This window comes from Nothobranchius furzeri, chromosome 4, assembly GCF_043380555.1.
Source record: "Nothobranchius furzeri strain GRZ-AD chromosome 4, NfurGRZ-RIMD1, whole genome shotgun sequence".
Classification (NCBI taxonomy): domain Eukaryota; kingdom Metazoa; phylum Chordata; class Actinopteri; order Cyprinodontiformes; family Nothobranchiidae; genus Nothobranchius; species Nothobranchius furzeri.
This window is the reverse complement of record NC_091744.1, coordinates 70318248-70331087: the sequence shown is the minus strand read 5'-3', so window position 1 is coordinate 70331087 and position 12840 is coordinate 70318248. Positions and strand designations below refer to the sequence as shown.

The 12840-nt window shown below is 40.6% G+C and overlaps 1 protein-coding gene across 1 annotated transcript in view; it reads left to right on the top strand.

Annotated features, from left to right (window-relative positions):
• igf1ra (insulin-like growth factor 1a receptor) overlaps nucleotides 1-12840 on the top strand; it is a 92766-nt gene that overhangs the window by 3911 nt on the left and 76015 nt on the right. Inside the window, 1 exon segment of the mRNA NM_001323792.1 lies at nucleotides 5966-6529. Coding sequence (NP_001310721.1) covers nucleotides 5966-6529 — 564 coding nt within the window.

Genomic DNA, 12840 nt, shown 5'->3' with positions numbered 1-12840 from the left:
TTTTCAAGTTCAGCCTGTATAACAAACAGAGTTTATAATCAGAACTAATAGTTAAAAATGTTTTTCCAGTGAAGTTGACCTTTAAAAAGCATGTTCACCGAGAAACCATTTTTGACTTATTATATTTTAAAATGACTTGTCACTCTGAGTTTTTCATGCAGGCCTGAAGGTCTCCTACACCTATCTCCTGCATTAGCTTCTGATAGAAAAAGATAGTAAAACATTCGGGTCAGAAAAGCCTGACAGAATTACGTCACACTGTCACTTAACATTCGTGGTCTCAATCATTTTGACTCATGATGGGGAAGGCTGTTGTTGTTTTAGCATCCAGGAAACAGCAGGGAACGCCTCAGCTAGTAAAGGCTAATCATTAGCATTAGCAACTCCACCACAGAGCAGAACTCCTCCAGAATTGAGTTATTTGTGGAGATAAAACACCAATGTTGCAAAGAAAAAGCAGTTAGTGTTGCTGTTATCCAATCAGAGGCGAGATTTCTAAATATCAGGAAGTAAGACTCTGGGCCGCCTTCTGCCACTTTCTCATCTGGCTGATTTCTACGTCCTCAAACAGTCATACCAGAGCTTGTTTTCCCCAAAGAACCACTTACAAGGCATTTATTCCTACTAGAGCAAATGTATAAAAATATGAGTAAACCTGATTTAAAAAAAAAGTGAAACTGTGGCATAGTTAAGCAGAGGCCAGGGTGAGTAATGGCCCCTTTACGTTCAACATATCTTCTAAACATGGTTGAGAATCAGCTCTACATTTCACTGTGATTGCCAAGGCCACCAGAGTTTTAGGACCTCAAAAATCTCCAGGCATAAAAATCAACAAAAGTCCTCAGCCGAAACGCTGGTGGGAGGAATTTTTTAACAACTTTTCTGGAGTTTATTAGTTGGATGTTTTCTCGAGGACCCAGTTAAATGCTTCCTCAGAATGCTCAGTTTGTGTCCCATAAATAAACAGAGCTGCGTGAGGTCTCAGTTTCAGTCCTCTCACTGTCTGCCTAAACTGAGATTGAGTTTATTATTTACCAGGGCGTGTTTACTGGTCAGGGAATCGGATTTTATGGGACTCGAAGACAAACGGCAACCATTGGCTTATTTGGTTTAATTTTAACGGAGGTGTGCAGAGGGGTCATGTTTGCCTGTGCGTGTGTGCTTTTGCAGGTGTGTGTGTGTATGTGTTTGTGTGTTGACATCTCCACAGAGGGCCAGGGCAGGGTTTATCAATCATAAACATGAGCCGATGGATCTTGTTACGCTGCAGAGATATGTGTGTTTACTCAGCAGTGTGAAGAGCAAAGAGACGCAGGAGGGAGACAGACGTGTGCAGGATGCCACTTTGTGTGGACCATGGTGCTGAAATATGGTACTTTTTTTTTGAATGATGCTTTTTTTAACAAGTGAATTTTCTGGAGTCAGTCAAGCCTGCAGGGTTAGTTGGAGGCAAATTGGTCTTTGTGCAAAGAAATGATTGGAATTCCAGGTCTTTAACATGACTAACAGGCAGATTAAGAGGGTTTTATCATTCCTCTTTATTGTTGCACTCGCTTTCCCAGCCCTTTTTTTATGTTTTTTGGGATGAAAATCCAGAAATACATTTAAAAGATAACATTTGTGTTGCTGCAGCCATTTCACACCAGCGTGGCCTCTCGATAGCTTGGCTTGGCTAAAATCTTATCTTTCCCTGGCCAGACGCCCCTGATTTTATTAATGCCCTCATCAGGAAGTGGAGCCCAGAGCTTCTCTTTACTAACAAACAAATTAGCCTTTGTATCCGAGTGGCTCCACCCCTCCTCCTCCCCTCGCTCCCCGGCTGCTGGAGAAGCTGGAAGAAAATTCTCAATGAAACAAAGAAGACGTGCAGCTCGATGGCTCTCAAGTGGAGCCCAGGGGCATTGGTGTTGATTGGAGAAAGCAAATACTATTTTCTTCGGGAGTAATTGTTTCCGTTCTAAATGTAGATGACTAAAACACCCAGTCAGAAGCAAAAATAGCTCGTTCATCCTCATAAAACAACGTGGATTCTATTTTTGTCCTGAAAGGTTTCAGCAGAACAGATCAAACGCTGCTTTTACAAACAATTTCAATGCACTTGTAGGGTTTAAATACGTCAAATGTAGTCACTTTTGTCTGAAACCCTGTTTCATTTTTTTCATAAAACACCCCCAGTGTTTGTCCTGGCTTGGAAACTTTCTTTCTGCTTCCTTCACATTTTTATTTTGATCAGATTGTGTTTTGATTAGTATGAAACCCTCATGGGACAGGTGATGTGGCAGAGTCTCTGCAGCGGCATCCTAAGCTTCTGTAAGAACATAACAAGTTTAACCGAGGAGCTCAAATGTCGGCGCTTCCTGCTCCGGTTGTAAAACCTTCTTTTAGACAAGACTAAAATAGTTAGCATTCATTTTCTTCCCACGTTACCATTTATTGTACTTAGATTCATTTTCTTTGCTTTTGTTTTGAAATAAATGTTAGCTTTTCAGCATTTTGGATTTTCGTTATCACACTGTGGTGAGATGTGAGATGTTGGATTAGCCTCGAAATAAAAAATAAAAAAGTGGGTAAATTAATTCAGTTCAATTAAATGGTTCTTCTTTCTGTAAATATGGTGTGAAAAATATTTATTTAAACTCTACATGAATGTTTTAAATGACTAATGGATAAATCCTCTAAATTGGATTTAAAGCAGCAAAGTTTTTAAAGACTAATATACATATATATATATATAAATATATATATATATATATATATATATATATATATATATATATATATATATATATATATATAACAATGAATAGGCAGAGAAATGAATAGTTATTGTTTGCTTCTAGTCTTTACTTTCATTAAAGAACTAAATGAAAGCTTAAAGGTGACCATTTAGTGCCTAAACATAACAAAATCTAAATATTTTGAAGTCTGTTTTTCCATTTTAGTGCTTTATTTTCTATATTCGAAACATTTTGTTAGCATTTAAATTAAACCTTAAAGCCAACAGACGCATGCAACAATATTAAATGAAAAAAAGATTTTGACTTTTTCTTTAATTTAGTTTTTTCCTGAAGCGTTCTCATTGTCTTATCTTTCAGATTTCTCTAATTTTCTGGCCCTTTTCAGATAAGTGCTGCTCCGAATTCACATGAATGTTACAGTTTTACTGTATGACTGTGACCCAGAACCACATTTATACATTATTTGGAAAAAGTGTTAGCAGTCTAGATAATGATTAATTAGACATGAAAATGTAGGACATTTATTTGTGATGTTTTCAAATTTACAGTCAAATCGAATGAAGGGAGTTTGGTTTTGGAAGTTTGACCTCTGAAGCAGTGCAAGCAAAGAGGGGAACATGTCATATTTTGGTGTCACATTGTCAAAAGTGTTAAAATCTGAAAATAATACAGTTAGTTTTCTAATATTTGGAACTAAATTGCTGATAATAACTGCAAATGAACCTAACTGATTTAACCTTGTGTGGTTTTAAATGGATCCTCTCAGAAAGCCTGAGATGTGTAGGAACAATCAGCATTTTTGGGTGTTGCAGCATTCATACATTAGAAATACTACACTGACATTTGGAAGTTTGTTTTTGGGTAAAAATGATAAATTATCTGTCTTACCAACATAATGCTTTCCTAAATTATTGCAGTTTGGAGAAACTGTTCATGTCAAAATAGGACTGAAGAGCTAATGACTAGAGCACAACCAAGACCAAACATTATAACATTTTGACATTAAACCCTGGATGCTCCAGAAGCGTCACATTTTATAAATAAAGTTTGCATTAATCACTGTGGAAATCACACTTCCTGGTCAAGTTTACAATTCAAATGTCAGAGACTGAAATGATATCAGTCTGTGAGAGAGTTATAGTGAGCCTAACGCCTACTGCACACTGGAAGCAAAAGCGGCGCGGAACAACAGTGGAACGGTTTACTCGCAACAATCACAGAGCTCGCTTTTGCTTCCAGTGTGCAGTAGGGGTAAGTCTCCTCCCTTTCCAATCGGCTCATGGGTCCTTGAAAGAATGAAAAAATTAATGCAACTCAACTTTCTAATTTGCTTAGCCTTACGTCCCGAATCACACTTCACTTTAAATGAAAAGTAATAATGTGTGTTTCGTCCACGCCACTCACGAACTTCGAGATTTATCAGCTTGTAAATGTTTGCAATTGGCGTAACTACAAATCAGATGTTGGTATGTCGCATATATGACATTACCACATAATCTCCTCTCCCCCAGCGTAGCTGCTACTTACCACATGGTAATGGTAACTTATGGTGGTTCTTTCTTCCTGAGGGAAAGATTAGAAGTTTGCTGAACTTACATCCATTTTTCTCTGGAACAATTTAGTAATGTGCATAAAACCTAAAATAACGTTTCCCCCTGTTCAAAAATAAGTGCACTCTTAGCATCAAAAGGATATGTATTTAAAATGATACTTAGCAAATGTTTCCTATTTTTAAATAATTTTCTTGAGCCAGATATGTGCTGAAATGACCCGTTACAGGGTTAAATGAAAAGCCACCCGGCCCCTATCACCCCCAGTGGCCAGAATATTCCTTTTTCAACTTCAGACTGGCGGGCCACTCCGTTTGGTCTTAGAAAAAAATGAACTGACATACCTGGTGCTGCAGTCTGATTCTAGCGCTTTTGCTGCATGTTTTAGATCACAAACACAACTGATTTGTTTAATTTAGTGATGAATCACTCCTGTAGACACTAAGGAAGGCCAGGGAGACATTTCAGCCGTTAGATCAAGGTGTTAAAAAGACAAACGCACAGTGAGGAAATTTGGTTTTGCTTTTGGTTTGGACTCTAGGGGGGGTTCAAAAAGCAAGCCAAAGCTGCTTCCCCTTCAAAATTCATGGACATCATACGTGAAATCCATGGCACATAACAATCGGGATTAGAACATAGCGCTTATAGCCCTATTGACTTGCATTCAGTTTTTTGTTCTTCGGAACATCTGGATGTAGATGGGCATGACTTGGACTCCCTATAGCTTTAACAGCTGAAGAAATATCAATATTAAATTACCTGGAAATCCTCTCATCATGTGCATATACAGTTTAACTTTTCTTTTTGAAAAGAAAAAGTCATGTTTTGGGCTCGTGCGAATGAGAGAAAAGTCACAGGATTGATAAAACAAGCAAAGTTTGGATTCCTCATCCTAAAAAGGTTCCTTCTATTCCCAGGCTCTTTTTCTTTATGTGATCACCGTCATGGTGTGAGTCACTGCATCTGTGTCAAAACTTGTTCACACATTTTTCCATGCTTGGAAGATAGCATCATAATACCCAAACCTTGCTCATCTAAATAGTATCAAAACTAGGAGTTATCGAACTGAGGAGTTGAGTTTTTTTTTAGCTTTCGCTCTTCACTTTTTAAAGCATTGTTTCTCTTTGCAGTTCATAGTTACACGCAATAACTGGCAGAGGACTTTGCCATCAATAATAAAAGGCGTCTTTGTTGTTAAGGACTGTGAGTGTGCTGTCAGCGGACGCTCCCAGCGCTGTGGTTTCAAGTGTTGTTTTCCAAGCTCAGAGAATTGGCTCACGCACATGTTGAGGTTATTTGAGGTGACTGACAATAACATTTTACAGCAAAGTCAGGGGTGTTTGTATCCGTTGTGACATCAAAGAAATGAGAACATGTTAACGTGCATCTCAGTAGAGACTCCATTACCAGTCCTCCGCTCCAATGATTGTTTTATAAAATAGACCTGGTGTTCTAGGGGTGTACATGCACTTCCAGATCTCTGTCAAGCATTCTGCCAGGCTCACCATCTTGACTAACAGGATTATATGCTTCAAGGAGATTACTGTAATCAAAATTTTTGGCAAAAGTGATCCATATGCGAATCTAAATGAGGCCAAACACCTGTGCTTCCTCTGTTTCTGTTAAAGAAAATGCGTAACTTTTTGCCCTAACACATCTCCATTCTGTGTTTTTCAGTCTGCAGCCCGAGTATTGACATCCGAAATGACATCAGCGAATTCAAACGTCTTGAGAACTGCACTGTGGTGGAAGGTTACCTACAGATCCTCTTAATTAATGAAAAAACGAGTAACATCAACCAGGAGGTCTTCCGCTCACTTAGTTTCCCAAAGCTGACCGTCATCACCGATTACCTGCTGCTGTTCCGTGTCTCGGGCCTGGACAGCCTCAGCATACTCTTTCCCAACCTGAGCGTCATACGAGGGCGTAACGTCTTTTACGGCTTCACTTTGGTGGTCTACGAGATGACCAGCCTGAAGGACATTGGCCTGTACAACCTGAGGAACATCACCCGTGGAGCCGTGCGGATTGAGAAGAACCCAGAGCTCTGCTACCTGGACTCGGTGGACTGGTCGCTGATTATGGACGCTGAGGTTAATAATGTTATAACTGGGAACAAGAAGGCAAAGGAGTGTGACAACGTCTGCCCGGGCATCATGGGGGATAACTCTCTGTGTCAGAGGACATCGATCAACGACAACAACGACTACCGCTGCTGGACATCCAACCAGTGCCAGAAAGGTAACCTGACCTCTCCTGTTCTAAAGCAAGAACGTACTCGAGGCTAAACGTTGGAGTTTTTGATTTGCAACACAAATGGAGTAAATGCTAACAAGACTGGTTGCTTTACATTTAGAAGTTGGCAAAACCTTAACCAACGAGCAAGTCCCACCAACTTATGCTGGGGTTTTTCCTTTGCGTCCCTCTTGGCTGCAGGATTGTCCACGGGCCAGTGAAAGCATTTCCTCTATGTTTATTACAGAGACCTTGTCTTTAGATCAGGCTATTTGTGGAGTGAAGGATGGCTGCAGCATTCAGCACCAGGTATTAGAGAGAGGTACAGACAGAGTAGGGTGAGAGAGAGAGGGAGCGATGCGCTCAGTCGAGGTTAAAGGAGGGATGCCAAGAAATGAGGTAGTCTAGCAGTCTGGACCATGTCAGCTAAATATTTGCCAGGGGGACATTTTGCAATTTGTGAAAAAGGGTTTTATTGAAAAAACCTGAGGAGGGTCATCCTTGCTTAACTTTGGCCCAGTGTAAGGGTCATGAATTATGGGCTTTGATGTTTTTAAACAAGTTTTCTGTTATGTTCGAGTGGATAGTTACTGTAATGGAACAGTTTTTGGGGTAAATTAGTTTTTATATAAAATCTGGTTCCATTCATTTAATTTGCATCCAACAAACTTAAATGAGATCTCCGAGCTTCTCTGGACACCCTCCAACCCTTCATGTTCGACTTTATTTTTCATTCTACCCATGTGAGTTTTCACCTTATGCGTCCTTAATACCAGGATGTTAGTGACTTTTTACCTCAGAGTCGGCCTTGAGTGGAGTCAAAACAAGCGTATTAAACCATAACTCCGCAGATAAAGAAGCATTTTGTGGTGAAAACACTTAAGTGGGATTACGCTCTGTTCCGTTTCCTTTGTTCTCTCATCTATGTGAAATAATTGTGGGAACGCATTCCCTCAGCCACCCCTCGCTCTTGTTCTTTAAGCTTTGTGCAGGTCTCATGGACAGCTCCGATTCACAAACAAACCCCTTCCCCGCAGAACAAAAAGTGGAAATAAAACCTGCATTTTTCCTCTGTTAGAATTACTATGGTGTTTATTGTCTTTGTTTATTTTTAGATGCAGGGGCCGCTGGACTTTCCTGCAAGCTGTAGAACAATGAGGATTAATAAGAATGTTGCATTATTTTAATCTTGAAGTTAAAAAAAAGAATTAGCATATTATCACAATGCAACATTGTGAAAGGTTTGGGAATCGAATGCTTCAGTCACGTTTACCCTTCCCACAGTCTCCTCTATGCAGTGTTTTAGTGGTGAAACTGTGTGTTCACATGCAGCAGACCTGAGAGCAGGAGTATTGTTTAGATCAGTTTGAGGCCCAGGCTGAGGTCAGGGTAAACACATTCATCTATGAGGGCTGTGAGGTCTCCAGATTAGAGATAAAAGCTTTAGAAAGCTACAGGTTGGTCTATAAACCGAAGACTTGACTGGGTGACGGATCAGGGTGAACATTTCCTACCTTTAGTTGTTTTAAAGACTTGACGTGAATGTTCTATCCTTCCTGTTTAAGTCCTCCTTCTTCTCCCTCCTCCCCTTTGCATAATTGCCTTGTTTTTCTCCAGTACAGATGTTCCTTCAAGTGCACACAGTGGTTTTCTAGTGAATACAGCCTGGTCTCCTCTTTAATTACCCTACATGAGGAGGAGTGCTGTCTGCTGGTTAAATGCCTCTGCCTTTGGGCTTTTGCAGAGCATCGAAAACATCTTTTTTCTCTTTTTTTCTCTCCATGTGTCTGTCCGGTTTTCAGACAATGGTTCTTGCAGCGGTTGTAGCAGCGTTAGATCTCAGAAGCACACGCTTGTGTGAGTCTGAGCGGAGTATGGTAGGTTTATGTCGTACGCGGTGACCGCATGGAAGTGAGTGGGAGTCCAGCGTGTAGGGAGGCAGGCAGGGATGCCCACAGAGAGAGAGAAGCCCTTACTGAGACGTTGTACACAGGAGGGAGGGTGCTGAGGGAAAATGTCAGACAAATGTCAAACGTACAGGCTCAGCAGAAGGCTCTCTGTGAAGGGCAGTGCTCTGTGTCCCTCCCTCCCCCCTTGTTTTTCCTCTTCCCCGTCCACCTTCCTTGCTGTTGCTGTCCTCACATCGTACACAGTGTCTGTTCATTTTCCTTTTAACTGGCATGCTCAACTTCACTTAGCCTCATCTTTGATTGTCCTTGTCAGTCTGTCGGCTGGTGTCTCCTGCCCCATTTTCACCTCACTCTTTTCTGCAGGGCTTATCAGGGGCTGCTAACAGCCGAGGCTGTCAGATATCGCCACTATTTACTTGTGGGAGACATTCTCTCACTCACACGTTGGTCTCAGGTGGACGACTTGTTTGACCAGGGCTCTGGGTCTTTTGACATTATCCTGCGACTTAAAGGTGCCTGGGCCTGGCTCAGAGAGCCTCCTCCAATCTGAGTTTTCTTGCAGATGGCCTGCCATCCACCAATGGACGCCAGCCAAATCCAGATTGACGAAAGCCTGTTACAATTAGTCAGATGAGCAGAAAGCATGCTGCCGGACACATGGCCCGTCTCTGGTCATGTTAGTCTCCAAAGCTCCACAGGGAGGCACACATTCTTTCAGGTTCTCACAGAGATCGTGTTTCTTTCTTTCTTTTTGTTTTTTTATGAAATGAAGTATTAAATTATGGAATGCTGGTGCTCTGCGTTCTGTTTATACTGTCTGATTCAGTGGAATACATTTTCTGTAGATCAAACCTACCAACAAATGTGTGACACGAGTCGGGTTTAAAGGACCTTTTATCTGAGGGATATTTTGCACTGTTTAAGAACAGAAAATTACTTATTAAACACAAAAAACCAGAAACAACACAAAACTAGGCTGACATATGAGTAAGTTAAGTATTGACAGGGTTGCATTTTGCTGTCCAAACCTTTAAATTTCAGTTAAAAGATAAAAATTTAAACCAAAAATTGATGTCTTTGTTCTTTCTGAACTCAAAATGAAGCCAGAAATTTAGCAGAGAAATAAACTGTTCGGGTCTTATTCATTGAATTAATTTGTTTTTAAAAATGCATGTTGGTAGTAGATGAATTTAATTGTGTTTTCAATTATTTGAACTTAAAAATAAAGGTGACGCATACTTTAAGAACATCTGGATGCTTCTGGAACTTTTTCAATGAACCTAAATTTCAATTAAAAGTCATTTTTGACTCATGATAAAATACATTTATTAGATTTTGGAACTACTAAAGTACACTAAAGTTATTCACAAACAATTCATATATTAATTTATAGAACACCTAATACAACAAAGTTCTTTGAAATCTTCCTTAATTATGCAAACATGTTAGTAGGTCAGGGTATCTAAATGGGCTGTCACTAATGAAGATGAGATAATGGCTATTGCTAACATTTCTAGAAGTTGGATTATATCCTAATAAACAAACAAACAAACAAAATAGCTGAATGCAAATTTTGTTTTTATTTAGATTTATTTCCAGAATTGTGTCTATTATTCAGTTTAAAAAATACGTAAAATTTGTTCTTGAATATTGGATTGATATTTACACACAAAGCATGCATGCTATGTTGGATAACACGTCTCTGCCCCTTTAAGCATATAAGGCAGAAATTCCTGCTAGCTTACTCATTGCACGTGTGAGGGGATAAAAAGGGGGAAATGCAGAGCACAGGCCGTATGTGTGCAAGGCCATACAGAGAGCCTCTGTGTCTTTTTTTGCCATTAGGAGTTAAACGGATTGATGTGTGGTCTGTTCTTTGTTTGTGTGGAGTTGTTGTGGGTCCAGTTCACAGATAGAAGGAAGCTTTTAAATATTTAATGGACTTTCTGGAGCTTATCAGAGTCTTGTGGTTTTAGGGACAGGAAACAGAAAAGGGCTCAAATTCCTGACTTGCTGGTACGGTGTTTTCCTCGGGGCACATTCAGCCCTGTGACTCAGTGCCCACACATCCGTTGTTCCTACCGGGTATGAAGCTCTTGCCTGTACTTTGATCCACTTTGCACAAAGCTACAGCTGCATTCCTCTGTTGGTACTGATGTTGATCAGACTCCTTTTAATCCTCAAACAGCAGACAAATGACAGAATGATCCACAGTCATCTATTATGCTCTCGTCTCTTTTGTTCACCGGATCACCACATCTTCGTGGGAAAACGGAAGCTGGACCTGGAGTGTATAGGTTCTGCCAGAACTCTCTGTGGTGAACACCTAAACTCAGATGGAGGTGCAGACATCTTAATCAGTTACCCTCCACCTTGCTGGAATTTACATTTATTATATCTACTGTAGACCGATATATCGGTCAGCCAGTACATCGGGCCTATATTTATCATTTTTTATATGTCAGCATTGACCGATATACTACCTTCTTAGTAAAGCCGATTTAAAGTCAGGCACATCCCCAGGCAGCTTGGTGCTGCTGCGACATTTCATTTATTTGTATATTTACGGGCTACGCCGCGGTGCAGTGGTTAGCTCTGTTGCCTTGCAGCAAGAAGGTCCTGGGATCACATTCCAGCCTGGGGTCTTTCTGCAGTGAGCTTGCATGTTCTCCCTGTGCATGCGTGGGTTCTCTCCAGGTACTCCGATTTACTCACACGGTCCAAAAACAAGACTGTGAGGTTGATTGATCTCTCTAAATTGTCCTTAGGTGTGAGTGTGTGTGCTTGATTATTTGTTATGTGTGTCTCTGTGTTGCCCTGCAATGGACTGGCAACCTGTCCATGGTGTACCTCACCTGTTTGCCCAGAGACTTATGGAGATAGGCACCAGGCCCCCCCCCCCCCCCAACCCCCCCACCCCCCCACAACCCTGCGTGGACCAGCGGGCTCAGATAACAAATGGATGGATGTATATTTACATGTTTTATAATGCTCAAAAATCATTTTCAACAAACATTTTCTGTAATTTACCAGTTTAGAATATTTAATAATTGGTCAGTTTACTAATTTGTTTGGTTACCTTTGGTAGAAGTCTGATTTTAACACTGAGCAGTGCACAAAATTAAGATTTTTGTGTAAAAAAACTGATTCGGTTTCATAAGTTTTGTGAATCAACTGTTGTTTGTGACATATTAGCATGAAAATGTCAACCATGAAAATCAGCCCAAAATATCGGCAGCACAAATCGGTCATCGGCTGACCATGAACTTTACCTATCAGCATTGGTGTCGGCAATAGAAAATACAATATCGGTCGACCTCTAATCCATCGTACACCACGTTGACTGAATCCTCTTAATCTCGTTGATGTTTCTGCTTAAAGAGCTATTACCAAACTACGACCAGAGTTGTTCATGTAAGAAACTCTACAGATGTCTGTTAGAATACAAAGAAACCTAGCTTCCATGGGTCTCATGATGAACTAGGGTGATTACGCCAATGCAGAGTTGTGTAACACCTCCTTTTCTGCTGATGGTCTCGCTCTCGAGTGTTGTGTCATATGTGCAACAGCTGTTGATGTTTTCAAGGTTACAGCTTATTCTCTGACCAGGATCTTTGTAAAACTATTTACTGACATGGATAAAACATTTCTAATGGAGTGAACATCTATTGGACCACTACATTCCTAATAAAATGTGGGCAGAGTTCAGATTGACTTGCCATTCTGTTTTGATCCAGATCAGCGTTCCGGTATTCAGTTTCTTCTCCTCCCTTTGCTTGGCCTTTGACGCAAATAGGTCACTTTCTTAAATGACATTCTTGGAATTTGGTGGCAGCTGATCTTCATAAATCCACCAAAAACAGAAACCCTCTTCAGTGCTTACCCCAAATCTCTTAAAATTTGGGGAAAACACAGCGTGCTTACATACGGTTTTCTATGCTCAATTGGTTTTATTAGTTGCCTTTGGACTTCCTCAAGAGGCCCTGCGTGAAAATCTTTTTTGCCTCACATTTGAATGTGTTAAGAGGTTTTTTGCAAATTCACAACTGTAAAATATGACATTAGCCTCTCTGTTGAAAAGCCACAGACAGGAGTTGACTGCTGATGGTGACGTTTAATGCCAGTGACTGGTGTCTTTTTTTGGTGGGAATCAAACTTGTGAGCTTGCAAAGTTTGCCAAGTCATGATGACATACAGTGTGTTATTGTCCACATTTGAACAGCGCTCCTTATTGTCCATTGATGGTCCGTTGTGCGAGTTTATCCGACTCGTGTCCTCTGCGGTCCACAAAGGTCTCCTCTCAAAGCGCAGACAGATTAGCTTATTTTCGGAGGTTTACTCTCGTAGACTTGACTGACCAAAATAGGTTGAGTGTGTCTTGCTGCCAACAACCTAAAGAGACTGGCA